Here is a 27,037-nt window from a genome sequence, read left to right on the forward strand (position 1 = left end):
GAAATCATAACTTCTTGTTGGTGGAGGAAATAATAAATTCGCGAACAATTGACACAAACGCGAACTCTAGTACATTATTATTGAAGTAACACTTGAAACAACGTGCGAAAAAAGCAGTTTAACTGTAAACTCGTGTGAAAATAGCAGTATGAGACAGGTAAGGGGTGTGTCATTTAACTGGCAACCCGTGGACAGTGAATCGTAATTAGAAGATCCGATAAGATGGACCGTCCCAAGATAGAATGCTTCACTTTGATTTAAAACATGACCTGCTTACGTTAATTTTTAACTACAGTATAAAGAGCGGAGCGAGGATCTTATCAATAACATTAATATTTATGACCCAGAAGGGGCGGATGCAGGATTATTTGAAGGGGGGTCCGGAAGCAGACCATCGCCCTCTTGGTGAAGGGTTCGGGGCCTGCGGAAGGGCCCCGAAAATTTTTTGGTGTTTTAGAGAGCAAACCAGCTCTTAATTTCAAACTTTCACTGTCACGATTGAAAGCCACCCAGTCCCTATACAGGCAAGCCTCCCCTTTAAGAGAGAGGAAGAACAATGAAAAACTAACCACTCAAATTCTGGGTTTATATCCTATAATTGTAACTTTCTCAATGGTTTTGGTCAAGTTCTGTATCTTGGTGATCAAGAGAAAATTGTTGAAATTTCCAGGATATATTATAAGTGTGGTATCGCTAATGGTATGAGTACCGCTCATGGTGTGCCCTTATCAAAGTACCTTCAGTAAATTGCCGTACTGGTAAAACAAAAGCAATCGGTCCCTACATGCTGTACGATATACGTACAGTAGCAGTACAAATTGCTAAATTGACCACAGCTGCTGTAGGTTGTCCTTCTGGGTATTTGCAGAAAATTCCTGATACATTACATACCGGTATACTCAGTACAAATAAATAAATAGATAAATAAATAACCCCATGCCCCTTAGCGCGGCTTATGGTTACCCTCAACTACACGGTAGGGCCGCAGAATTAATTATGTGCACTTTTCCGCACAGCATATTTAATTGTCATGATTTGTCCGAGACATTCACCTACTACTAGTATATCTGTGCATGTCAAAATCAATTCTGTTGAGGGAATAGCTTATGGTTCATTTTGATATATATATGACTGAGCACTATGATGCAGTGGGTGTACATTTAGTGCCTGATACAGCACTGTCGCGAGTCTTCCTGACAGTCTCCCCAGTGACATTTCTCACAGTTGACGTGGTCGTGGTTTTTAAGTCGTCTGGCAGCATTACCTGGGGCTCGTCCTGGCAACTGCCCGTCATACTCCACCAGGTCTTCATATCTTAAATACAAATTATTTTATAATAAGCACAGATCGTGATCTAATGTCCGTGAAACTGAAGTGTGACAAGTGAGATTTCTTATACCCCCTTTACACTGGACGGCGTCCTTTCTGCGTCCTTTCTGCGACCATGAAATTTGGCATCGCTGTGGTCTTAATAAGGAGGCACGAGCATTGATTTTGTATCAGAATGAATGCTCAATGATCGGCCAGTTGTCGGCACGTAAAGTATTATACTTCTTTAACTCTCAAATGGGGCCGTACTGCTGGACGCAGAAAGGACGCCGTCCAGTGTAAAGGGGCCCTTACTGATTAACGATCAATGACGTCGTCACAAAAATTACATTGGCCGATTACGTCATATCTGTTTTTGACCAATCAGAGAAAAGGCAGCATCTCATCAATAATATATGTTTAAATATATGAATAAACAGACAAGATAAGATGATGACCTTTCCCAAGTCAGACCTTGAAACAATATCCCCCACCCCCAAATAAAAATACCTATGGTCGACATTTCTGCAATGAGGAGGCATACTGTAGATAGCGGGGTCAATGTTAGCTTGCCCGTGGTTTGAACTAGATTTAGTTTAATCAAAATGGTATAAAACGTCGAACGTAAAACGTAAAAGGTGCAGAGACGGGTCGAGCAGTGATTCGTAACTTGGGGTGGGGGTTTCTCGGGGAAATATCAATTTGGCATGAAAATCTCGAATAGAAAACATCGGATATTAAAAATTAACAAATAGATATACCCTGTACTGGGCAAAATGATAAATTATAAGTGAAAGAGAAAGCATCAAAAACAGCATCAGAAACAACAACAAGAACAAGAACAGAATGATAAATAATAAATAAATAACGCTGAAAAATCACCTGTCTAGAACTAAGTCTATCATATCCTCCAGATCACTTCTGGAAAAGCTGGGAACAGCCTCGCCACCACAGATTTTATGCCTTTGTCCCCACCTTACAGGATTGGAAAGAAAAATAGCTAGTAAAATAGAGAAGTTATAATAATGGAGCACGACATTATATTTACGGATATATTATTATATCATTATTTCAATAATGGAATGCACGGGCTTAATGGAAAAGTATTAATATCGGTAAAGTACTAACTTGGTCAAGTGTTAGCTGAATATCTATATATAACGTAGAAGATAGAGAGAGAGAGAGAGAGAGAGAGAGAGAGAGAGGATGCGAGAGGCTAGAGCATGAATCGTAAACAAGATTCCGGTGTGGCAGGAATGGCAGTCCCAGAAATGGAAGTCTGAGGTCCAATACGATTAGTTCAGGTAAGGGTTACTCGGAGTATATGAGACGAATGTCACCCGTACAAAGTAATGGGGAACGGTCAACTGTTCTTCGAGGACTACTATTCCTGTCACACTTGGGGCGCATTCCCATAGATTTTATATCGATCTATCCCCGTGGGGAGTCTCACTAGATTACTGTCAGATAATCCGGCTTAAATGTCCGTCCCCCCTACTACAAGCTGTAAGGGGGTTCACGCTATTTAGCGTGAACCCCCAGGTAGTTAGGTCGATCTAGTTTGATCGATCTAATATCTGGGAATGGGGTCTTGGTCTCTACCTTCTGCAGATGCGTTGACGCACGAGATCAATCCGTATCCAACACAAATCAGACGTCCACCGAACCCTGCATTCCTTACACGTCGCCCTTCCATAACCGTATACGTTTTGAAAACGAAATCTAGGGTCTATATCATTTGGATCCAGATTTCTGGCGTCCATTCTTTCTCTTATAATTTGAGCCATACCAATATTCTACAAAATACAGATACTATTCATTGCACAAATCAGGTATCCTTCGCAAACGTGAATAATTTGTCAGGGTACCGATAAAACATTTACTGTGTAGGTCTTGATAGCTAAAATATAGTTCTGTGCTCTCCTAAAATAATACCTTGACAGGGTCACAAGATAAAACTACAATAATCTCATTCATATAGGTAACAGAACGTGACTTTTCTTCTCCATGTCCAAATTTTGTAATTTATTTAGTAGTTGGGTAAGTCTGAATTAAAAAGGTCTGATACCTAAAAAATAAGCATTAAATGTTGAGGCAATCAGGGGTAGAAGTCAACATTCTCTGCCTTCACCTCCGAGTGCTTTCTCATAGAAAATGCCGTCTTCAGGGTAACGTGTAAAATGAATAATAAAAACCTCAGCAACCTTGTTTCCTGAGTTCAACCCCTTTATCACCCCTCTAGTACCAGTAATAGACAAGCTACAGAAAAGTTATTGTTAATTTAAGTATTATATTGAATATACCCACCTTAATACCAGTAATAGTCTGTGTGGTAAAGATACCAGTAGTCTGCCTGCGCCTCAATAATACAGGCGTCTGTCTATAGCAACAACAGAAATTAAAACTGGTGATTTCCAGAAGGAGGGGGTTGAAAATATAGGCTATATAAAGTTATCATGAGTGTTTTCCCACTAATCAATCCTACATGCTAATCTGATGTAATCTGAACTGGGTGCACTATATATATATTTGTGGTAATCACAATGCGCATGTGTAGCCACGATGGCGGGATTTTCACGACAAGTTTCGGTTTCGTTTCTAAATAAAGGTCTTTCAAAGAAGCCCAACCTGAATATCAGATAAGATTCGTTATGACCATATGCTTCGTCTCTCGTTTATCATGGCGGTATTTGCCGAAACTTCGTGGGAAGGCACTCGTGCGATATTTGCGGTATCTACATACTAGTACCTAAGGTCTCCTTCTTGATATCAGCCTTATCGCAATAAATAAATTAATTAATTAATAAATAAATGGGGATTTTTGAGGCGAGTTTATTGCCTTAATATACATGCGGAAACGTCTTTAATTTATCTCTGTTAGGTTGGAGGTAGGACCCTTTTTCGCAAAAAATAATCCCCGTTAGCATTTCCATTGAAGCATGATTTCACGCACTTGCTGATTATCTGATTTTTAATCAAAACACGATGCTAATACGTTATCTGGGAGACAAGGACATATCCGAATAATGACATGTTTTTGTGACATTAAAACGATTCTTTGTTAATTTATGCTCCTCTGTTGATTCTCTATGTTAAATAGATAATCGCTCTTTCTAATTGTTTTCTCATTCTTTTTATTTCACTGAAGATTATTACGTACAAGCATTATAGCACGCAACAAGACGAAAATCTACTAAGGATTATAACAATAATACTAACAAAAATCCCCTAAACACACACACACAAACATATGCAAAAAAAAAAAAAAAAAATCGCACGACATAAACGCACGTTTTATACAGGGCATACATGTACAGGCTTATGCTGCCATCATGAACAGTGAACATCCGGTATAGCTCAGTGAATTATTCTACTTTAGGCTAATATATCTTTCATATCAAACACCAGTGGTCGTTACAAATCGGAATATGTGTCATATAATAAGGTTAATGCAAAATTTATTTACAAAGACACACACACGCACACACACACACACTCGTGCACACACACACGTGTACACACATATTTAAAACAAAATACGCATATGAACGCTTTTCTATGGAGGAATGCACATTATTTTTTCAGAGTTAACAAACTGTCGTTAAGGTTACATTAAGCTTGTAATTAACAAAAAAAATGTGGTAGAAATTTTAGCAACTCGTCCCTAATGACCAAGGCACACCCAATCAATATCTATACCAACCCTCAATTTCTAGCTATTATTGTTACGAGTGAAATCCAGTCAGTCTCTCCATTACCAGAGAGTGACAACAGCTAGAAACGTACATGTACCACTCAAAAACGTGTGTTCAGATCGCCTTGGTGATTAATTTATAAATTGCCGAAACTTCCAGGAAATGTTTTAAATGTACATGTAGTATAGCTAAACCACTGCGTGCTACTAATGGAATACCAAACAAATTGCGATAAAAATGAACCAAACATATGATGCAGCTCTAAAAGTAAAATTAAAGGTAGCAATACAAATCTGACTACACTGCTAAAGGGTGTAGTTCTGGATGTTTGTCTAAACTGCCAGATACACGCATTCAGTATACAATCACAATTGTATGATACAACTCTTTGGAACGATTGGATAATACTCAGAGTCCGTTGGCTGGTGGTGCATTTTCATCTGTATGATTGATCACTATGATGCAGCGGATATGCATTTAGTGCCTGATACAGCACTGTCGCGAGTTTTCCTGGCAGTCTCCCCAGTGACATTTCTCACAGTTGACGTGGTCGTGGTTCTTAAGTCGTCTCGCCTCGTTACCTGGGGCCTGTCCTGGCAACTGCCCGTCATACTCCACCAGGTCTTCATATCTTAAATGCAAATTATTATATAATGAGCACAGATCGTGATTTAATTTCTGTGACTTTAAATTGAGATAAATATTATTTAATTATCTTTATTCATCGACGACGTCGTCCCAAAATTATATTGACCCATGACTTCATATCTTTTTTTTTTTTTTTTTTTGCCAAACAGAGAAAAGAGAACATGTCATCCATAAGATATGGATAATGGATAAACAGATAAGATACACTGCGCTTATTTCAGATTTTTTTTTCTGGATACTGTGTTCTAAAACGCAAATTATCTTTCCCAATTCAGACTTTAAAAACGTTTTATCTCCTCTAATAAAAGGACCTGGTGGCGATATTTCCTTTTGAAATGCACAGCCAGATACTGCAGCCTAATCGCCTGCTCAAGTATTTGCAGATCCATCAGTTAAAGTGGCATTAAGCATCGAATCTGCGTTTTGGGACGGGTCGAGCAGTGATTCATTAGGAAGTGGATTTTTTTTCTCGGGGAGAACTCGATTTGGCACGAAAATTCCAAACAGAGTATCTTAGACATTTAAAATAAATAGATATTCTGATCAACAGATGAAATAAATATAGAAGAAAAATGTTAAATACAGTATTAAAAAAAACAACAACAACAATTTCCAAGAAAACATTAAGTACCTGTCCAGAACTAAGTCTATCATATACTCCAGAACACTTCTGGAAAACCTGGGAACAGCCTCGCCACCACAGACTTTATGCTTCTGTTTCCACCTTACAGAATTGGAAGGAAAAAAAACTTTTTAAAATAGTACATGTAAAACATTGGGGCACAATATTTTAGCAAACGGACCTTGCGTCCAATATTTGCATGTTTCTCTCTCTTTTATGGCGATGCCACTTTCAGTAATGGAATGAACGTATTTAAATCTAATGGAATACCTGTACCGGTAGGTATTAATTGAATAGCCTGGGAAGGAGAGAGAGAGAGAGAGAGAGAGAGAGAGAGTTGATAACATAAATTAGAGAGCATGTGTTGAAAACAAAGTATCTACCTTTTGTAGATGCGTTGACGCGAGAGATCGATCCCTATCCAGCACATGAAAGACGTCCACCGATTCCTGCATTCATTACACGTCGAAAATCCATAACCGTGTACGTTTTGAAAACGAAACCTAAGGTCTATATCATATGGATCAAGGTTTCTCTCGAGCATCTTTTCTTTTACAATTTGAGCCATGTCGATATCCAATAAAGTAACATTTGATGCAAAATTCAAAATCCTTCCCACTGAAACCTCAATAATTTGTCAGAGTTTTGATTGCACAATAAGACCTACACTGTACGTATGTTGTTTTGTGCTTTCTTTTCTGCGTGCGCAGTTTTGCGCAAGAGTAGGCCTAATCCCTTACAACAGCATCCATTGTTGTAGTAAGAATTAAAATATAAAATGCGGTGTTATGTACAAACTACACCTCTTTTAAAGCTTTGTTCTTATTAAAAGCTCGAAGTACAATGTGTACCTCTGCAGTCGGTCATACGCCCAGTTTGCACTGACAATGATCCAAAACTAGTAGGCCAGAGCTTTAAATATTAAAATTCGTTCAATATGGCGGAATGCATGCACTACCGAGTTCATTTTAAATGTGAATCTGTCACTTAACTTTGTCAAATTGTATCAAACATAAAATGGTCAATAACAAGTGACTCGGCGAATGAGGCGTTTACCCAGATGGCTACTTTATTGGTACCTGTATTTGTGGGTGCATGCTCAGACGATTTTAAGAGATACATGTATAAGATCAACTTATAATAATCGATGCTCATTGTGGTATAGGCCGCAGCGTTTACTTGGTTGACCCTTGTTCTCACACCGCCCCACACAGGTCTCCGGAAAGCAGAAGATTTTATCATTTACCTGTAAAAAATATAAAAAATAAGCAATCAACAGACTTAAGGAATATACGCTCTAAAGATTTAATTCCAGAGGAGTCAGAAATTAGTCGAAAAAATCCTTTTAGGTGTGAGAATAAGAAGATGGAGTGTCATGGGCGCGTGGCACTCACACACACACACACACACACACACACACACACACACATAAATGTATGTGTCTCCTGGCTTCTATTGTTACTCTGTCTTGAAGTTTGGAAAAAAAGTAAACAGCAAACATGCATCCTTTATCTATCTTCAAGTTATAAGCCAAGTTTAAAATGTTAATATTTGAAACATTTTTGAATGCACTCCCCTTTCCATCAGTAATTTCTCTTCAGTGGAGATATCAGTCTCAAAAATTCAGATGTCTGCTATTTTCTACATTATAAGCCCGAGGGGGTGGGGGTGGGGGTTGGGTGGGGTGGGGGTGGGGTGGGGATTAGTGGGTGGAAAGAGCCGTTCTTTTGGCCGGAAATGTATGGCTCTGATTTATAATCAGTTACACTTCTGATAACCACTTCTGATATTATTTTGATAAATGATACACAATATATGCTCCCCTACCAAAAAATTGTCATCCTAATGCAATGCGTAAAGTGATTAAGAAAATCATGTCGTGTACATGTAGGTCAATGTTCAACTACTCACATCCCCAATTTACACTATGATCGACTGCCTAGTTGCTATGTTATAGTAAGATAAAAACTATGGGTACCCTTGTCGCAATGATCATAATTGCGGTAGGGGTGACACTTATTTTGATAGGTGAGTATAGATCTGTGCACAGATCTTTGTTTTTCCCAAATATCATATCTTAGATATGATATCTGGAATTAAAACAAAAAACACTATTTATAACGGTTTACAGGTGTGATGTGACTGTGATAGAAGCAACAAGAACGAAGAAAATAAATAAATTAATAATTTAATAGCGAATAAATGGTTACAAAAATTGAATGAAAATAAAATTAAACCAAATCGAAATGGATCGCTGTCGGTTGGACTGCTATCGAGAGATACCACTGTCGTAAGCCGCCGGGATGACTGCTGGGTCGTGGGCAGATGAGTGGCGCAGGAGTCGAGTAGACCGATATCGAGCCGCCGGGGTGACCGTCGAGTCTTGGGCCGATGAGTGGAGCAGGAGTAGACCGCTGTCGAGCCACCGGGGTGACCGCGGAGTCGTGGGCCGGTGCGAGGCGCTGGAGAGAACCGCTGCTGTCGAGCCGCCGGGATGACCGCGGAGTCGTAGGCCGGTGCGAGGCGCTGGAGAGATCCGCTGCTGTCGAGCCGCCGGGGTGACCGCGGAGTCGTAGGCCGGTGCGAGGCGCTGGAGAGAACCGCTGCTGTCGAGCCGCCGGGGTGACCGCGGAGTCGTAGGCCGGTGCGAGGTGCTGGAGAGAACCTCTTCTGTCGAGCTGCCTGTCGTTGCTACAAGCTGTGGTCGTCGGAGTGTGTTGATGCCGCACTGCATTCCGCTGTAGAAAACGTCCAGCTTATATAGCAGCTGGACGCAAAAACTGCTCAGTTACGGTGTTGAATGCGTTCACTATTGGCAGAGTTCATTAAGTAGGGAAGTTGAGTAACTGTCGCTGACAGTGACCATAATTTAAATTGGAGATGTAACATTGGAGATGTCCCTTTTTAAAAGTGTATACACCGTACAGTGTTGTTCTCTATTTCACCCTGCATCAACGAAAACATACAGGTTGCATCTTAAATTGTGAACAAATTACGCTTAAAAGCAAATCGTCATCTTTGCCCAAAATTCAAAGGGAAGTAAGCGTCCATAAAACATTTCGGGCGGAACCCCAGTCGGCTTGCCAGTATACCAGTGAACAATCTTGTGATACAATATGTCCTTCACTGAAATAAACTACAGCATCGTTTTAAAACATGGTTTAAATATATAGGATAAATATGTGACTACACAAAGGACGAGGTAAAACTACAAATTTGGTCGGAAGGAAGGCATTCCCCGCCCTGAATACCACAACACACAAACCATAAGGCGGCTCTGTCAATGTACCATAAATATATAATTACCGAGTAGTGAAAATTTTCATAAAGGAAAACCTAATCCGTTCGACCAAGCGCGTTTATTTCCGTCTTCCAGGTCTTATTGTATCAATAAAGTATGACTTATAAACTAGCTTGGAATCGGAACCACTGTGACTGTTAAGCAGGCAGACGTTAAGGGGCCCTTATGAAATGGCCACTCAACTCTAACAGTGATCACAGATTCCCCTATTCATACCATCCCTAAAATGAAGGAGACATGGGTAGGATAAGACCTTAGGAAACTATTCTTTGTAAAATTTACAAAAGAAAAATTGCCAGGTCCTAGATTGATAAGCATACCTCTACCTGCACAAGGGTCACAGATCGATGTTTTCGCTACATATTTACAGATATTTTTTTTAATTTCAAAGTAGTTCTCTATTGTGACTCTGTGATGAAAACTTAGCGATAGTAACAGGGTTGGTCACTGTTTACCTAACTACTCAGGCAATGGCATTTGACAAGTCCCTGGCAAAACCCTGAAAGGTCCCTCTGACATCAGTCACGACAACTGATGGGGTAATTGCTCTGAATTTGCTTGCTCTACTGTGTGAAAGTTTTTGGAAATCCCTCCTAACCACGTGACACTTTTGTCAGACAATCCCAGGCGCTACGCGGATTTTCTTGGTGTATGAAGACAAATTAAATGAATAACTTGCGGGCAGCAGTGTTTGGTTCCATTGGTACATGTAATTCGTGATAAAGCTTCAATAAGAATAAGTTGCCCACCTACAACCGACGCCATTACTTGACTGTTTGAGAGAATTACGTGTAGTCCGACAGTGTACAAATCCCAACTACTGAAATAAGGAAACGATTATAGGCAGCATGTTTTATACATGATTTATTATTATTATTATTATTATTATTATTATTATTGTAAAGGGTTTACTGTGTAGAAAGGCAGTATTGATAATACTTCATCGATGCTGCTCTTCGTATCATTGGTCCAGCTAAACCTGTTAACCGGATATAGTGACACTGTTACTTATAAGTAGTATTTTGATGTCTCTGGTGGTTTATACGTATCTTGGTCTACGTAACAGTGAGATGGTTTAATGCACTTTTGCTACCGGTAAAAGATGAATTCGATCGTGACTTTGCTGGTAAGTTCTCTCTCTGCTTCTCTTTTGTCTCTCTCTTTCTCTCTCACTGCTAACGCGCTACTGATCCGTGGAAGTATATATACCGGTAGATACATAATTTAAAGTTGTCAGTAGTTGTTTATTGTCCGTGACATTTGTACAAGTTCAAAATACAAGCTCAAAATAGCGTGCTATAATCTTGCAGTATACATCAAAGCAGAAAAACGCAAAATTACATACTTATAGAGTGTGAGGGAAGATAACTCCTAAACACGTTTTTTCATGTAGAATTTTCTTTTAAGACAATTTTATCACTTATCTTTTCAACGATGGCACTGCGGTATCTGATTAGTTATATATCATAGGCGTGTCTACAACGCTATCTTGTAACTTCTCTCCCTCAGTAGGACAACCACGTACGCATAAATAAATACAAAGACATAAAATCAAAAATTGTTTCATTACATAATATATAAACCATATATTTCAGTTTTTTGTCTCGTGTGTGAGCACCAGCGCAATCCCCTCTGTGGTCTTAAGGCCAGAGGTCAAGTTGATAAACACCAGCTGGACGGTCTACGCTTGCCCGTCAGATGGCGCTGCCGACGACCAGACGACAGCTTTCGTCCTGCCCGATGGAAACGGTTACGTAAGACCCAATGACGTCGTGATCAGCAAACAGGCAGGAGGGATGATGCACAAGATTTCTCACTCTGCATCACTTGGTGAGTCCAGACAAGGAAGTAGATATAGGACGACCATGGTCCAGAAAACATGATTTATTGCTGTAGTGTATATCCTATTTTTTTCTTTTTTGAAAGTTTGCCATCTCTTTTTCCAACGTTAAGATCTACCATCCACTGCCTTCTAATCAAAAAGAGGAATAAAGATTTTCAAAAGAAATAAGTGGGCAGGTGTAGGGTTTTCTAAGCACAATGTTGTGCAGAAAATAAATTGTGAATCGGACATTTTCTATACTCTTTATTGTCTTTCACACAAAATTTTAGGTCAATAACACGCTTTGGCTTTCAATAATCATGAAGAGAGTTTCGAGTCATGGTGAATTTCATGGAACATCTTCGCAGATTGTGTATAATCAATATGTAACACGTCCCTGTATGAAGTGATGTTCAAATAAATACAAGCTTATAGACTCGAATACCATAAGTTTGGATACGTATCTAGATCTAGAGTACACGTTAGAACGCTACAGTGCACAAAAAGAGAAATACACATGTATATCAATTAACTTGAAATTTCGGCTATTTTTTTGAATCGTTAAGAATAGTACATGTAACAGTTTAAACCAATATACCCTCCGTAATATAAGTTTTAATGGTAAAAATCCTGTCGTCTGACGGGTAACGGGTGAAGTCAGGGAATTCAGAAAACTTTGCAATTTGGTAACGCACTATCAGTATCTTATATGAAAACTAAGAACCTATACTGGTTTTCAGCTGTTTGCGCGTTACATATACCGCCTATTCATCTGGTTGCAGCTAAATTACACACTGTGAATTTGACATGTCTTAGCTCCAGGTCAATTTTGAAATATAAATGTTTTAAAGACATCCTATGAATAATAAGGTGTTTCAGAGTTTTGGCCACCCAGGTCGGCTCACGTACTCGGGATTCACGTACCAGACATAAAGGACGCTCAAAAGTTTTAACAGCAACACTTTTTAAATTTTTTCAATGTAATCACATATCAAGCTTATGACTAGTGGGAAATTAGTAGTCGTGCACGTCCTTTGTTATTCAGTTTTGCCACCAGGCCGTGACATGTTTATACCATTTCCTGTTTGACGGAGTTGGTTATGCACGGGTGTACCGGTGTCACCTGAAGAAACCGTCGTCGTGAATAAACCGTTCTGACGGATTATTCACGCGGGGGTAGCAGTCTGTTGACTTACAGTACGTAGCTGCACATACATTTCCAACATTTCCCCGTAGAGAAAGTTGTAGTTTTATCAAACACACAATTTCTTTTTAATGAAAATGACTGAACTCTGAATTGAAAGAACATTGTAGAGTGAAAACATTTATACTACGAGTCTTAGATCTACCACGTTTTTCACACAGAGCAAAACAGTTCAGTCACAATCAAAAGCTCACTTCCAACATTCCCCCGTATACTGTAGTAATAAGATTATCAAATTCATACTCTCTCATGACGAAAACCACTGAATTATGAATTGAAAGATCATAGTTCAGTGCAAACATAGCGCCTACTTAGGACGACATCGTCATACCGGAAGTTACTTCTTTCAATCTACCCTCAATGCGCATGTGCAGAACGGTTTCGTCACGGCACGGGTCTATCACGCTACACCGGTTTGGGCGGGTCATTACGAAGCACTCATTTCGGATGACTCCTTGGGCACGTTTTTGAAAGACTTTCCACGTCGTTAGAGCAACAAAGTAGTTTTTTGACTACACTATTTCGGATATAATTATCTCTGAAGTAGATTTATCACTTGGTTGCCGTAACACTGTTATTAATGCGAATTTACGAATGACTTATTTTGAAAGAGGTCCTTGTCATCTCGACCAAGACTGTAATTTGTTGTCACATGAATACACATTTGTGGTCATATACTCACATAAACAAACATGTTTTGGAAGATCAGGGTTACAAAGATATTGTAATTTATGGGTTGGAGGAAACAGACTGGATTAAGTGGTATGGGAACGTTCATACCAGGCTCAGAGAGACCGAAAGTGGTTCGGTCTGAATGGCGCGGAGGACATTGGTGTGAAGACGGTGTTTTTCCTTAACTCAATACAAAATGACACAAACTTTGAATGATTTGGAACACTGGGATTGTTTACGTAGCCACAGTTCAGGTGCAAAACGGGAGTTCGGTCAAAATTGCAAGGTACGGCGACACCATTTTAACTGACTCGAAATCGGTTTGCTGTGACCTACTGTAGTGTGAACGAGACTAATATCCCTGATATTGTTTTACCTAGATGGATTAAGATATTCGTGTAAACGCCGATGACATAATTTTTAAAATAAGATTTGACACAGTTGACATGCGAAATATTTTAATATTATAATATTATAAAATATTTTAAAACTGCTCTTAGTGTATCAACTTTAATTTCCTGGGACTTCGCAGTTGAGAAAAGAGATCCAGTGAGTTCCATAATAAAGCTCAATAGGGTGTTTTACGAAAGAATACTGAAAGTGCTTTATGATACGTGAGAATGCAGGCACCAGGGTACATATTACAAGAACGCTTTCGCATTAGGGAAAGTTATAAGGACTGTTGTAAGCTTCAGTGACCAACTACTAGTAGTAATTGAATTAACCATCTCTCTCTCTCTCTCTCTCTTTTCTCTCTCTCTCTATTTTGTTGCTTGTTTTATTACGTAATACCTGTATGGTGTTTTGATTTCAGGGACATACGGCGTATTTTTAGGAAAGATTGCAGAACTTGATGACGTGTTTGAACAAGTGAATATATCTGAACCGTCCCAAGAAACAGAAGAGATCGAAAGACCAGAGTCCCAAGAGAGCGTTCCTGATTCGAACTTGATTAAAACTCTTACCTCACGGAATGGTTTGGTCTCTGGTAACACCACGGTTGTTAAACTGAAAGGTGTGGTTGACCTTGTTGATATATTATATTATATTATATTATATTATATTATATTATATTATATTATATTATATTGAAATGCAGATAATCCTCCAACTTACTGCTACGCGTGTAACTGTTTTTTCATACAAGTGGGCACAAACGTTTTTGGTTGCTTACATGTTGTTATCAAAATTAGACATTCTTCATCTGAATGTGCGTTTGTACCTATTTTAAATCTTTCTATTAATAGGTAGAAGTAAAGTTTGGAAATGCGCAGGGCATGTGTACCAGGGCGAAAACGAGACATCGCACGTGACTTTTTACTTGGTGATTCCGCGAAGAGAGAGTGACCACATCAATGTAGATGACGTACTGGTAGGCAGTTCTAGCGGCGGTTTTCTAGAAAAAGTGACAGAAATTGTGTCCATCCCTTCCCCATGGAGAACAAAGTTCGTCCACACCGAGTTATTGTTTTGTGGAAACCTAGAAGACTCATCAGATGTATTTCGGTACGAATTTTTATTGCTATGTCTGTGTATATATACTCTTCGTTCTGGTCGGTATATTTGGCGGTATACCGGATAGCCTATATGTACGTTCCCACCGAGTTGTCTTGAGCTGTAATATTTTATTGACTTTGGCGGCAACCCATGAGCTTATCTATGGAAATAACACCTTTGCCAAGTCCTGTAATTGCCACATGTGACACCCAAATATTTTTCTCGAGTTTATTCCTAAATTTGTTATATTATATGACCATAAATATGCATTTAAATATGCCAAATAATTGTTTGCAGCACTGGTAAACCTATTGTGATAACTTTATTTAGGATTAATGAAATTCGGAGAGGCTTACAATATACCTCTTGTGTTGGTGGAGATGGAATCCCGGGCCTTCAAATGTTCCAGAGACGGACTCCACGATCAGTTTCAGTTGGTAGCGTTATACCTGGAAGACCCTCACAAGAGTTTGCTGCAAAGGTAGACCTTCACTCTAGTTGCTATACCTTATAACTCTGGCATGAGGGGATTTCGTTTTAACTCTGGACAGTAGCCTGTAAAAGGTGTCACATCTGCCATTTGTAATGCTGTTTTAATAATTAGTTAAAATTATTTTTAAATACAAAAGCGTTACATTTTTCCTGCAGTTTAGGGAGCATGCCTAGATTTTTTTTTTTTTTTTTTTGCCGCGGAAGGACTGATAAAACGATTTTTTCGGCAATCTCCACAAAGATTTGTATTTTCAGTCTTTAACTCTTTCATGTTCCCAATTTGGAAAAGCGTTGTTCAAACCAAAGTCACTGTCTTGTTTGCCTGTTGCCTGTACAGTACGTTTAAACTTATGATTAATATACAATAATATGTATTATTCTGATTTTTTTAAAATATGACCTCGCTTTACATACTGATATATTTATTTGGTTTCACTAAGGTACTCCGAAGTTTCCAGAAAGATGGCTACAACTTCTTTGAAGTTTCTCCTGTGGAATCCATTGAAGGCGGGGAGGTGACTGTGGCGAGCACGGGTATCACGACAGATAGACATGCAAGACAGAAGAGAACGACATTCACAGCGGGAAAAAAATTCAAGGCAACGTTTCCAGTAACCCTAGGGAAAGTCAAGGTAAGCACGCATGCGCTTTAAGTTTCAAGAAAATTGTTAACAAGTTGATGGAAGTACATATTGCAGCATAGGTAAAATGTAAGTACGATTCCGGATTAATTTGAAGTAAAATAAATTTTATCGGATAAAGCAGTAAGCGCCCTTTGTCATTTGATACATGTATTAGCATTAAAAAAAGTACATATTCAACAATAAATTGCATATTTTAGTATTCTATCCTATTTATTTAAGTATTCTATCCTATCCACTTCCTTTCTTGTATATTTTATGTCCGTTTTGTATATATATATATATATATATATATATATATATATAGAGAGAGAGAGAGAGAGAGAGAGAGAGAGAGAGAGAGAGAGAGAGAGAGTGTGTCAGAGAGAGAGAGAGAGGGGGGGGGGGTGTTCGGGAATCCAAAGCAATTACAACACACAAGTTAAGGAACATAAATACGAGATAAATTCCACCCCGATGACCAAGGTGATGACATTTATTGCAGATAATCAGCATTTTTCATGCTTTTGACAGTGGTGATTTTATTCTCGTTATTGTTCTATTTCAGTGACTAATATAATGCGCAAACAATGTCTTGTATTGAGTGGATCTCATACATCTATGGTATGCGAGACCAAAAGACAGGAAGAATTAACCATAAATATCAGTTTGGTCTTGGCCTTGTGCCTTTCTTGCGACTTTGGCGTACTCTGTAAAACTTTCAAATTTGACAACACATCCAGGAGATGCTATATATACATCCTCAGGGTTACCAATAGAAACCACGCAGATTGTCCACCCTGAAAATAATTATGAATAATGGATTGATAAATAATGGTGACAGAAACTATAAATTATCCAAACAAACAAACAAAAAATATATATATTTCACTTCATTCTTTTTAGATGGTAAATATGAATTAGAACTGTGGGCCTGTTTCAAGGGTCACATCAATTATGGTCTGATCAGATAAGAGCATTGATATACATGTATATATACAGACATGACATTTAATATGGAATGTTTTTCCAATTCATCTTTTCATGCTTAGCTTATCACAGTAACGTTTAAAGTTTTTGTGGTGATCTCTTAAATCAGGTACGGAAAAGGTCAACTACAGAATTGGTCACAGGGCCTTCACAAAACGATTGGTACGCGACATTTTAAATTATGTGCGAAACGATACCTTAGTCGGCTTAAAGTAACGGAAGTCTTTACTTAGACTGAATATAGATTTGATCGTATTGACTCTTCACTCAACACTCTTCAGGGATATACTAACCTTGTTTTTTAATACTTGTTGCTCTTGGTCGCGGATCGCCCAGGTTAGACATCTTGTCAGTAAGTAGCCATATTAGCTTCGAGTTTTCTTCCAAGAAAAAATCTTCAAACATGAGCTGCGCAGTCTCTAAAGCCAGTTTTATGTTCGTAGCTCCCTCTTGAAAAGAGACAAAAATGATTTTGTAATAATGTATGTGTGTATTTGTGTGTGCGTTTGAGAGAGAGAGAGAGAGAGAGAGAGAGAGAGAGATCGTATGCGCGTTTGTATGTTTACGGAAGAGAAGGAGAGAGTTAAGAAAGAGAGAGAGAGAAGATATTGTCTTACTTCTATTGTCAATCGCGTCAATGTAAGCTTTAACGGTGGCCAAATTAGTGTATTCATTCAGCTCGAACTCTCTCTCCACATCAGTGGCAAACGTCAATGCACCAACCCGGGTTCCATCGGGGGCAATAGGACAATGCCTATTGATGAATTCAGCAATCATCTGAGAAATAAAAGCGTGGCTTCCATACATTCAATGCTGCGATGATGGCATATTAATAATGCAAAAAACCAAACATATTAATCTTTTGGTGTCAAACCAAATACAGGTACATTCATTTTGACAGATCATATGAAGTGGCTCTATCACGCTTTGTAAACTGTGCATCATAACGCACACATAGAATAAGACTGGGTTCTCATACCTAGATCGATCTAACTGGATCGATCCATCTCCAATGAGTTTCTTGCTAAATCGCTTACAGCTTAAGCGGCTAAGATGTCTGGCACGCCTACTGAAGCTGCTGAACGTCAATTAATTAATCCTAGAAGCTTCAGTAGGCCTGACAAACATCTAAGCCGCCTAAGTTGACTGCAATTTAGCGAGAATCCCCTCGGAGATAGAACAATCTACAGTTAGTGCGATAGGGTCTTGGGATAGTCCGTAAGCCTGCCTAAGAAGAACCATTCTAATCCCACATTGACTATCTAATTGCGCGAAATATGATTACAATTAAACCACGCTGTATCAGATAAAAATGGGCTAATGCTCGCCAGATTTATTAATTTTATAACGTACGAATAAATAATTAAATTAGAAATAGCCCATGGTAAGATCACTGACGTGTGGGAGCGGGAGATGAATACCTATATCAGCACCCGGCCGTCAAAGCAAAAATAACTTTCTTTAGATGTTATTTACATCTTAAATTCAAAATAAAACTGTGTTCTTTGGAAAATTATTTTTACATATTGAATTCAGCGTTATCAAAGGACCTCTTACCTTTGTTGCATATTTCTGCACCTTAAACTCAGTATCATCAATGCTCGAACTGCTGTCCAATGCGAAGACAATATCAAGATCAGAGTTCTTACTGTTGGTTTGCTCGGTGGTACAGTGAGACACAATCTTCTTTAAAATGTCCGAGAGCTGGCTTGCTGTTGTTGATGTCCCTTTTTAAAAGTAAAATAAATTCTGGCAATACATGAAATATTTTCATTACAGTTACCATATATCTATATGTCCACTTTGTCATTATTTAGGAAAAACAGTAGATCCGGAAAAAGATATCAATGGCTACAACTTAGTACATGACTAAGTATATATAATTACTAAGTATATGAAATTGGGGTCAGCGTTTTTTTAATGAAAATGTACTGATATAAATCTCAAAAAAAGATCTGTTACACCGAAAAATACTGCAAAGCTGGGATATAGATATGATAGTCAAGGTACAATGTTTATCATATTGAACGTTCTCCTATTCATCGACATTTTATGGAATACAATTATCAATAACTTACCATTACCCCGTGGAATAGAGTTAACCACACACCACTCGTTCAGCAACAGAGCAGCAGTCAGAATGAGTGCAAAGAATCGCTTCATATCGGTTGCAGCGTTGGATCTGTATGGCGTTACTATTAACCGCGCTGTCTTATATAATGCTAAGAGCGGATGCGCCGCTGACACACCTATTGTGTTGTTGTTGCCAATGGCCAATGTAATCACCAAAGACGAATTTAATGGCAGTCTGGTACAAGATATATATGTGACATTTGTATGAATTGAGGGGAAATGTGTACGCTCACTGGACGCGTTTAAACATAGCTTCCTCAGGAATGACCTTGTGGTCCAAATGAAAACGTCAATGAATAACCTGTATCAAAACAAGTTGAAAAGTACGGAACAACTCGAACCGAATTCTAGAATTGCCTTCTTTCAAAATACACAGAAATGTACGTATATAAACAAAAGCCCTAAAGATACGAGAGCTCCACACAGACTGTTGTAATGACAGTCTAAGTGCACCATTGGTCGACCGTAATGCCTTAACCTGCGCTCGTAAAATGTTTAATATCTGCAATGAACACGTACTTTGAGACATTAACGTAACAACTGGGCACTAAAATAAGACAACCATTACGCCGGCGCCTTATCAGAAAATGAACACGCATTGCTTTGAGGCATGTACAGACAAGAACAAGAGCTTGTCGCCTTGTTGCTATAAGTTTAACTGCAGCGCAGTATGTTGGGTTTTACATTTTGAAATGTGGCCATGCCAATTGACTACAAAAAGGCATTTTACAGACCGGTTCTTTACTCTCACATTGATTAAGACCTACAGCATTGGTCAAAAAGGGTTGTCCCATCCCCAATTCTATGTGCTTTTATTTAAAAACGATCACGTCATTGGTGTAAACTGTTCTAAACAATGCTTTTTATTACAGATACCATAACTTACAGGATTAATCGTTCTGAAAATACAAAATAGCGGTGAAATTATCTACATTTTATAGCATTAATTCACATTTAAAGTGTGCACCACTCCAATCTGGTGTTTACTGTGATTTCCACAGAGACAAAGAAATGTCTGTTAATTAAATTAAAAAGACACCGCCTAATATCACCGAATTTACACAAAATAAACATTAGGATGTGCTCATTAAAGGCCACGTGGCTGATGTGTGTGTCTACCGCGTACTGCAATCACCTTCACCAAGAGTAACAATCCTGTTTTGTGGGAAATTGTCCCACATTCTTTATAAAGAACTTGGCGAAGATGGTCCAGATTAGTTGGAGATTGGTTCTCCTCTGCATTGCATACTCCAATTCATGCCACAGGTGATCGGTAGGGTTAATATCAGGGTTCAAAGATGGTTACCCCATCCTCCGAACGTTGTTTCTGCAACAAATCACTTGCCAGTACCCTGAGTGTCAGAGAAACGTAAAAGCTAGCTTGCTAAATATACCTCGTGGTGGAGTCGCTTTTACGATTACCACAACAAAAAAAAAAAAAAACTTTTTTAGAAAAAAAACAGAGACTAACTTTGAATTTAAAAATGGATTCATTAACCATTGTTAAGTATTGGAAAATTGTTGTTTACTCCAGGGAATTCATTTTTTGGCCAAAACGAAGAGTTATTATTATCCCTTTAAACCGTAAAAAGTATATCCAAAGGCCCCTGTGTAACCAAGAACACCATTCGCACAAACAGCACAGTACTTATGTCGCCCTCTGTACATACATCCTTCACACGAGAATTGGTTGTTTCCTTTTAATATATATATATATATATATATATAATCTCTTCAGGTCCCATGTGGCACCTTCACAGCCTCGGCGAAGGCAATTTTCAGGGCATATCCTCGAGTATCAATCACACTGAGGTGGAGCCGCCCATTCCTTCACAGGATCAAAGCCTCCCTCGACTCCTCGGTGACATTAAGGGTGACTCTGAGACTGGACTTCAAATGCAGGTATGCGTCGACGCATTAATCAGTTTTAAATCGTATTGGTTATTTATATGATGTGCCATTAGGTATCATTGCCTTCGAAAATGGTATTGAATTAGATAATTCAATTTCACTCGTTTCACGAAGCCTTTTCTGGTTAACACTGCACTTAAGCGTTTCGGAGTTCGCTGGCTATGTTTATTTGAAAGCCTAGGTGAGTTTAGCGACTGAGTCTATGATGGTTGAAGATGACTGCATGAATGTGACTATAGCCTACCATTTTGAAAGAGGCTGCGGACATTTAGTTTGCGTCACACGTATTCTAACACCAAGGCCTGTATGTATCACAAAAAACGTTTTATTTATCATAATCAAATGAATGCGTATTGTTGATACACTTATTGAGACTACCTCAGATCAATTGGAACAGCTCTGGAAGTAAACACGGTGAAACAATACATAGATAAAACCTGTGAATTCAAAACTACCGGGTACACTTTACCCTTTTTTACAAGTACACAGCTACTGTAGTCTGACTAACATGTTTGTCGATTTTGATGATGGGCTTGGGATTCTAGCTTTTCTCACATCGACTATGGCTTAGACCTTAATGATATATTCTTTGGAAAGGATCACGGTTAAGACTGGTTTTGTTGCGTTTCAGGGTGTCACACACTGGCCCAAAGAAAGCTAAATTCAACCACCCTATTGACAACAGACATCTGGTCTCTTTGTGTATCCCAATTTGGGCTGGCCTATGTATCCCTGTTGGTATTCTCGCTGATTTGAAGGTGAAATATGTATTGGAAGCACAGGTAGGTGTTGGTAGCAAAACACGAATGGTGTGGAATTTTTGCCTCCATCGAATTTTTGACTGCGTTAATTTTGATACGTTTCCATTTATGCGTATTCCTAATTTGGTTGAAAAGACCACTTCGAAATCAAGTGCAGTCTCTTTTCATAGTGAGTTTTGGTTTGTTGCATTATTCAATTATTCAATCTTTGCAAAGAGTGTCCTAAAATGTATAAAGACCACATAATACTTATCACACCTCTTACGAAAATTTCCATTGGGAGTTATATGGGACTCTGCAGACGTCTTATGGTATTCCTATCATATGTCCTATAGGACCATATAGGATTTGGGGCCAATTTCCTATAGGGTCCTGGGAACAACGCCTTATTTTTAAACAACATAATTAATCATTTGTCCAGGGGAAAGGATTTGCTGAGGTATCTCTGGAACGAACCGGAAGTGTGGACATGTCGGCAGGCTGGTCCAGTAGTTCCGGTGTCTTCAGTTCAGGTCCTGATGTAAGTACATGACAGATCATCTGGAAATTACTCGGCCGGCAATGAAGTTATTGAGAAATTAGCCCGAAGAAAATAGTACTAAGGCTGTATAGGGCTGGGTCCGTAACGCATAATTGATTTTGAACGATCATTTCTTCTGCCATGTAAAATATACTGTACATTGATCTTTATTTAATTATTTGTTTTATGTAGTAGCTATACGAGATAATGCAGCTTTTTCACACTGACCAAATTGTACATCCATGTATGCAGTGCAACTTCCAGAATGTGCCCAAAAACAAGATTTAAAACTTTAAAAGTTCAGTCAATGTCGGCAGTTTGATAAATTTCACCTTCATCAAATATTTTTTCTCTCAGTTCACGCTAAGCTCTCCGGCTCCGAAATTGAGCGGTGGACTAACACGTGACCAAACGTTTGCGTCAGCAACACTAACTATTACCCCCGCCCTGAAGCTGCACGTCCCGAACCTCAAAACCATAGCTAGATTACTTCGAGCTGCTGGATGGTGGATTCGAAAAGTACTGAGAAAGCTTTTTAAGGTTGAAAATCAACGTAAGAATGTTATGTTTGATTTTTCTTTCTTTCTTTTTTTTTTTACATCTTTTTATTAAAACCCTTTGCATGTTTTGTATTGAAATGGGCAGTATGCGTACCAAGAAAGCAGTGTGATGTAACAAGAAACCAGTTGATCCGGTTTGCTCTGGGTGGGGGTCAGTTGAACGGCGCCCAAATTGGTCCGTCTGTAGCATTTGCATGCACCCAGTATTCAACATATAAGCAAACAGAAAAGCAGTAATAGTGTTCTCGATTGATAGTTCCCGTTTTGTTTTAAATTCACATGTGAAATACTTTTTAATCATATTTCAGAAGTTTTGAAAGTATATATTTTCACTCCATTATATATATATATATATATATATATATATTTTTTTTTTTTTTTTTTTTTTTTTGCTTAACTCAACATTATGTCCTCGTGGCTAATAGGCTAAGTAAATCCCTTCTTTTTCCTCCAAAATATTGGGAGTTTTGGGACTGCGTTGGTGTCGTGGATATAAGCATGCCAATCTTTACGTTTTCATTCACACGAAGTTGTAAATTTTACAGGCAGAATCCAACCCATACTTGAGTTTGTGGTATCGGCTCCACTTGTTGGACGTGCGAAAGTAACCGCTTGTCCAAGTGACTGCAACCCGCCAAAGGACAAACTCAAAGTAGAAGGACATGCGGGGTTACCCGAGAGCATTGACGGGCACCTTACGGTTAAAGTTCCACTAACAAGCATCTCTAAAACATGGAAAGTGTTTAGCATACCTGGAAAACATTACGATGGAAAGTGAGTGGCCTCTTAGAAATGTCTTTTTGCTGTTATTTGATATACCGTTGTGACAGGAACCGTAGTCCTTTCCCCATTACTTTGTACAGGTGGCATCCGTCCCACATACTAACCCCAATAGTACGCCTATCTCTAGCCTGTACTAATCATATGGGACTTGGACTTTCATTCCTAGGGCTACCATTTTTGTCACACGGGCCTCTGTTTTTCGCCCAATTGTCTCATTAATGTTGACCTCTGACCAGTGGCTAAAAAAGCTGGTTGAGATAGAACGAACTAATCTGTTCCCAATGGTCTCATGACCGCTTGAGCGAGTTCGATAATATATCCTTGACCAGCAAGTTAAGGAATAAAGTTATGCAGATAAAATTATGCTCGACTATTCTTTAAGCACTATCTTTTAATATATTTTCGAACTTATTTATTTTATGAACGTAACCCACATTTCAGCGCGGCTAAATTAAATTTTTTTTAGTTTTTTGTCAAGCTGCGGATTTAATGCTATATCTATATTTTGCGTAAATGAAACTTACAGGATATACTTTTTTCATTATATAAAAAGAGACGGTTTCATTTTTCAGAAAATGTTTCGCATCCAATATAATCAAATGTAATGGACCACCAAAGACTACGCCTACCCCACCGACAGAAGAACCTACAACTCCTCTGAGACCAACAACCCCGCGCCCATCTTCCACAACAGAACCTTCAACACCACCAACAACGAGTTCCCCATCAACTATGGTAGATTCTTCCACTCAGTCAACCCTTACAATAACATCGAGCCCAACTGTAACAGCCCAACCCCCTACTATGACTGAATCCAAGCCAGCAATAACAAGTTCCACATCGACTATGACAGATTCTTCTATCCAGTCGACCTATTCAATAATATCGCCTTCTTCCTGGGCAACAGAAATTACAAGTATGGCTGAAACACCATCAGCAACAATAAGTTCCACGTCGTCTATGACAGATTCTTCCACGCAGTCAACCCCTAGGATAACATCAACCCCAACTGTTACAACAGAAGCCACAATTATGACCGAATCTACACAATCAGCAACAAACCCCACAACATCGACAATGACAGATACTTCCACGCAGTCAACCTCTTCAATAACATCGACCCCAACAGTCACAATAGAACCCACAAGGATTACCAACATCCCACCCGACGGAACAAATCCCCCACCACACCCAGAAACTTCTCCTCCCTCGACGTCCCCTGCAAACACATCAGACGAACCGCAAGACACGACGAATCCCACTCCGTACGAGACCCCATCTTCTACACACACAACCTCTCCCTGGCTAACAGGCTTCACAGTGAAAACAACTCCCCTCACACCAAACACAACGGAACTCATCACTACAACATCAGCGCCAAACACCACTTCCTTTTCCACTGAATACCCGAATGAGGACATGTGCGCCCTAATGCCCTGCGAAAATGGAGGTATCTGTGTAGATGGACAAGGCGAAACCTTTTCTTGTGTTTGTCCACAAAATTTCACTGGGCAATTCTGCCAAAATAGTAAGTCAGATTTTAGTCATGTTTCCATTAAAAGATAAACGTAAAAGTTGCGTTTATAACCTGACATCCTCGATAAATACCTACCGGTTTACAACATATACTTTTTGTCGTGTATATTATCTTTTTGTATCATATTAGTCGAAATGCTTGTCTTATATCGTTCGGCGAAACTGGACATTTCCTTAAAAATGTAAATTTTGAAAGGTAAGATGATAGAGATGTGCCACGGATCTCAGTTGGTTTTAGGTGTCACTTTATTTTAAGATATTGTTTTCCATTTATTTTCCTCAGGAGTCAATGGTTGGACATGTACGTGTCAAGGATGCAACCCACAGACCTTCAGGTGTACCGGGGATCCACGCTTCCCCGAGTGTGACTGTGTCAACTGTGACTGTGACGTCTAAAGGGTCAGCGCTGCCACTGGATTGTCAGACTTGTAAAGCCAGCAAATGAAGCACATTATTTATATACTATTCAGATGACAATTTATAGCGCGCTCTCGTGCTATGCCAGGGTTACATTTTCTTCATTCTTATTTCATGGACTCGTATAAAACGGATAAGCTTATGTAGCTGTCCATCTAAAAAGAAAAGCACACTGAAGTCGATCATATATATGACCTCATTTTTACCGTTAGTGACACTCGTGTCACCAGCGAGAACTCTGTCTGCTAATAGGAATGAACTCCTGTTTAGCCATATGTGACAGAATGCGTTAGCTGTCACACCCAACACAATCAAAGTTAAACGAGTGTTGAGCTTTCTCTAGATTGATATTTATTTTCTAGCTGTATTTATGGATAAAATAGCTGTAAATTTCGAACGAAAATGATTCTACAACACTAACAGCACATAATAACTATGTACCAAGCTATATTTTCACAGAAATATGCTGCTTCTAACCATCCAGGGTACAGTTAACAGAAACAGTACTGTATATGAACAGAAAATTAACTTGAGTCATATTTTACCATTATATAATATCATATGTATGAAAGCTTTTGATCTATGGGAATGGGAATCACCCTTAGAGCTCTCCTCTATAGAGTACCTCACGCCTACATATAAGTGTATTTTCAACGCACGCATTCTAATATACTGTTAGTCTAGTTTGTTTGAACAATACGTTGAAACAGGACTTTGTGTTATATACTTAAGGTCCCATTCCCATTGAAACTATTGGTTTACATATATCGATCCAACTTCTTCGCGACTCTCGCTAAATGCAGTTAAAACAGAATAACATGCCTCCTTTTTTTCCAACGTAATCGTACAATCACCAAAGTTTCTGTATCCTACTCAACGCAAGGAGGAAGCGTGTTAATCTGATCTTTTGGATCGATCTACATAGACCGCTATTTTCAATGGGAATGAGCTCTATGAGAGTCACCCTGTATTTCAGAGATAACTGAAAACTCGCCTCTACTGGTAATAATAATAATAATAATAATAATAATAATAATAATAATAATAATAATCCAACTTATATATATATGTACAAAACATATATCTGAAATTTAAATACTGATAAGCCATGTTGATGATACAGGTTGATTTTCAATAGGAAACACATGTTGGAGAGAGTTTATAAATTTGTTTATAAATAATAACCCTTGGATAACCTCAGTATGTGAAACTTAGGTCTCCGCGAGTACATGCAGGTAGTCCTCCACAATCTATATTTTTTACTTCACTAAATGTAAAATTATATCATTTTCCAGGTAGATTTATTAATAAAGCTTTGGACAGTTTAACCTTGTTCATCATACTGTTTGGCTTATCACGCCTTTATACAGATGTACAGTACCGATCTAAAGACTGGTCTGACATTGCATTTTTTTTTTTTTTTTGCGTAATGCTTTTTGATTTAACTACAGACTTGACATTTAATATGGAATATTTTTTCCAAAACATAATTCATCAGTTTTTTTCCTTTTTTGCTAACTGATAAATGAAAATAAGGATTAAAAT

The 27,037-nt window shown here is 38.7% G+C and overlaps 4 protein-coding genes across 7 annotated transcripts; 1 reads left to right on the top strand and 3 right to left on the bottom strand.

Annotated features, from left to right (window-relative positions):
- Positions 1 to 572: 572 nt before the first annotated feature.
- LOC147760775 (uncharacterized) lies at positions 573 to 4,175 on the bottom strand. 4 transcript variants are annotated; one of them, XM_087018632.1, is made up of 4 exons: positions 3,616 to 4,171; positions 2,911 to 3,104; positions 2,191 to 2,308; positions 573 to 1,314 (listed from the first exon to the last, which is right to left on the bottom strand). In XM_087018632.1, exons 2-4 carry the CDS (start codon positions 3,002 to 3,004, stop codon positions 1,161 to 1,163), a joined length of 366 nt encoding a protein of 121 aa, XP_086874758.1. In that variant the 5' UTR covers positions 3,005 to 3,104; positions 3,616 to 4,171; the 3' UTR covers positions 573 to 1,160. The 4 variants fall into 4 exon arrangements, with proteins under 4 accessions (XP_086874758.1, XP_086874757.1, XP_086874760.1 ...); XM_087018631.1 differs by having other exon boundaries at positions 2,191 to 2,283; positions 3,616 to 4,159; XM_087018634.1 differs by lacking the exon at positions 2,191 to 2,308 and having other exon boundaries at positions 3,616 to 4,175.
- Positions 4,176 to 4,333: 158 nt separating this feature from the next.
- LOC147760776 (uncharacterized) lies at positions 4,334 to 6,911 on the bottom strand. The gene is made up of 3 exons (XM_087018563.1): positions 6,657 to 6,911; positions 6,283 to 6,375; positions 4,334 to 5,634 (listed from the first exon to the last, which is right to left on the bottom strand). The coding sequence occupies exons 1-3, from the start codon at positions 6,839 to 6,841 to the stop codon at positions 5,481 to 5,483; spliced, it is 432 nt and encodes a 143-aa protein (XP_086874689.1). The 5' UTR covers positions 6,842 to 6,911; the 3' UTR covers positions 4,334 to 5,480.
- Positions 6,912 to 10,525: 3,614 nt separating this feature from the next.
- Positions 10,526 to 26,820, top strand: LOC106164513 (uncharacterized). Its single transcript, XM_087017840.1, has 13 exons — positions 10,526 to 10,700; positions 11,170 to 11,404; positions 14,087 to 14,287; positions 14,520 to 14,778; positions 15,100 to 15,250; positions 15,702 to 15,893; positions 20,743 to 20,906; positions 21,547 to 21,697; positions 22,098 to 22,196; positions 22,554 to 22,749; positions 23,302 to 23,530; positions 24,112 to 25,067; positions 25,359 to 26,820. The coding sequence occupies exons 1-13, from the start codon at positions 10,677 to 10,679 to the stop codon at positions 25,469 to 25,471; spliced, it is 2,970 nt and encodes a 989-aa protein (XP_086873966.1). The 5' UTR covers positions 10,526 to 10,676; the 3' UTR covers positions 25,472 to 26,820.
- LOC106164515 (matrilin-3) lies at positions 16,509 to 19,496 on the bottom strand. Its single transcript, XM_013542455.2, has 5 exons — positions 18,950 to 19,496; positions 18,429 to 18,598; positions 17,489 to 17,648; positions 17,165 to 17,320; positions 16,509 to 16,681 (listed from the first exon to the last, which is right to left on the bottom strand). Exons 1-5 carry the CDS (start codon positions 19,032 to 19,034, stop codon positions 16,533 to 16,535), a joined length of 720 nt encoding a protein of 239 aa, XP_013397909.2. The 5' UTR covers positions 19,035 to 19,496; the 3' UTR covers positions 16,509 to 16,532.
- Positions 26,821 to 27,037: the final 217 nt, after the last annotated feature.

This window comes from Lingula anatina, chromosome 7, assembly GCF_051362555.1.
Source record: "Lingula anatina isolate TDL-2025a chromosome 7, LinAna3.0, whole genome shotgun sequence".
NCBI lineage: Eukaryota > Metazoa > Brachiopoda > Lingulata > Lingulida > Lingulidae > Lingula > Lingula anatina.

Coding starts and splice junctions, on each gene's coding strand:
- LOC147760775 (XM_087018631.1), bottom strand. CDS start 3,095: ATGGCTCAAATTATAAGAGAAAGAATGGACGCCAGAAATCTGGATCCA. Junction 2,284..2,910: donor CGTCAACGCATCTGCAGAAG/GTAGAGACCAAG, acceptor CAATCCTGTAAG/GTGGGGACAAAGGCATAAAA. Junction 1,315..2,190: donor ATAGACTTAGTTCTAGACAG/GTGATTTTTCAG, acceptor TTTGTATTTAAG/ATATGAAGACCTGGTGGAGT.
- LOC147760776 (XM_087018563.1), bottom strand. CDS start 6,841: ATGGCTCAAATTGTAAAAGAAAAGATGCTCGAGAGAAACCTTGATCCA. Junction 6,376..6,656: donor CGTCAACGCATCTACAAAAG/GTAGATACTTTG, acceptor CAATTCTGTAAG/GTGGAAACAGAAGCATAAAG. Junction 5,635..6,282: donor ATAGACTTAGTTCTGGACAG/GTACTTAATGTT, acceptor TTTGCATTTAAG/ATATGAAGACCTGGTGGAGT.
- LOC106164513 (XM_087017840.1), top strand. CDS start 10,677: ATGAATTCGATCGTGACTTTGCTG. Junction 15,894..20,742: donor TAACCCTAGGGAAAGTCAAG/GTAAGCACGCAT, acceptor TAATCTCTTCAG/GTCCCATGTGGCACCTTCAC. Junction 21,698..22,097: donor AATATGTATTGGAAGCACAG/GTAGGTGTTGGT, acceptor TCATTTGTCCAG/GGGAAAGGATTTGCTGAGGT.
- LOC106164515 (XM_013542455.2), bottom strand. CDS start 19,034: ATGAAGCGATTCTTTGCACTCATTCTGACTGCTGCTCTGTTGCTGAAC. Junction 18,599..18,949: donor CTCTATTCCACGGGGTAATG/GTAAGTTATTGA, acceptor ACTTTTAAAAAG/GGACATCAACAACAGCAAGC. Junction 16,682..17,164: donor AACAAGTATTAAAAAACAAG/GTTAGTATATCC, acceptor AATTATTTTCAG/GGTGGACAATCTGCGTGGTT.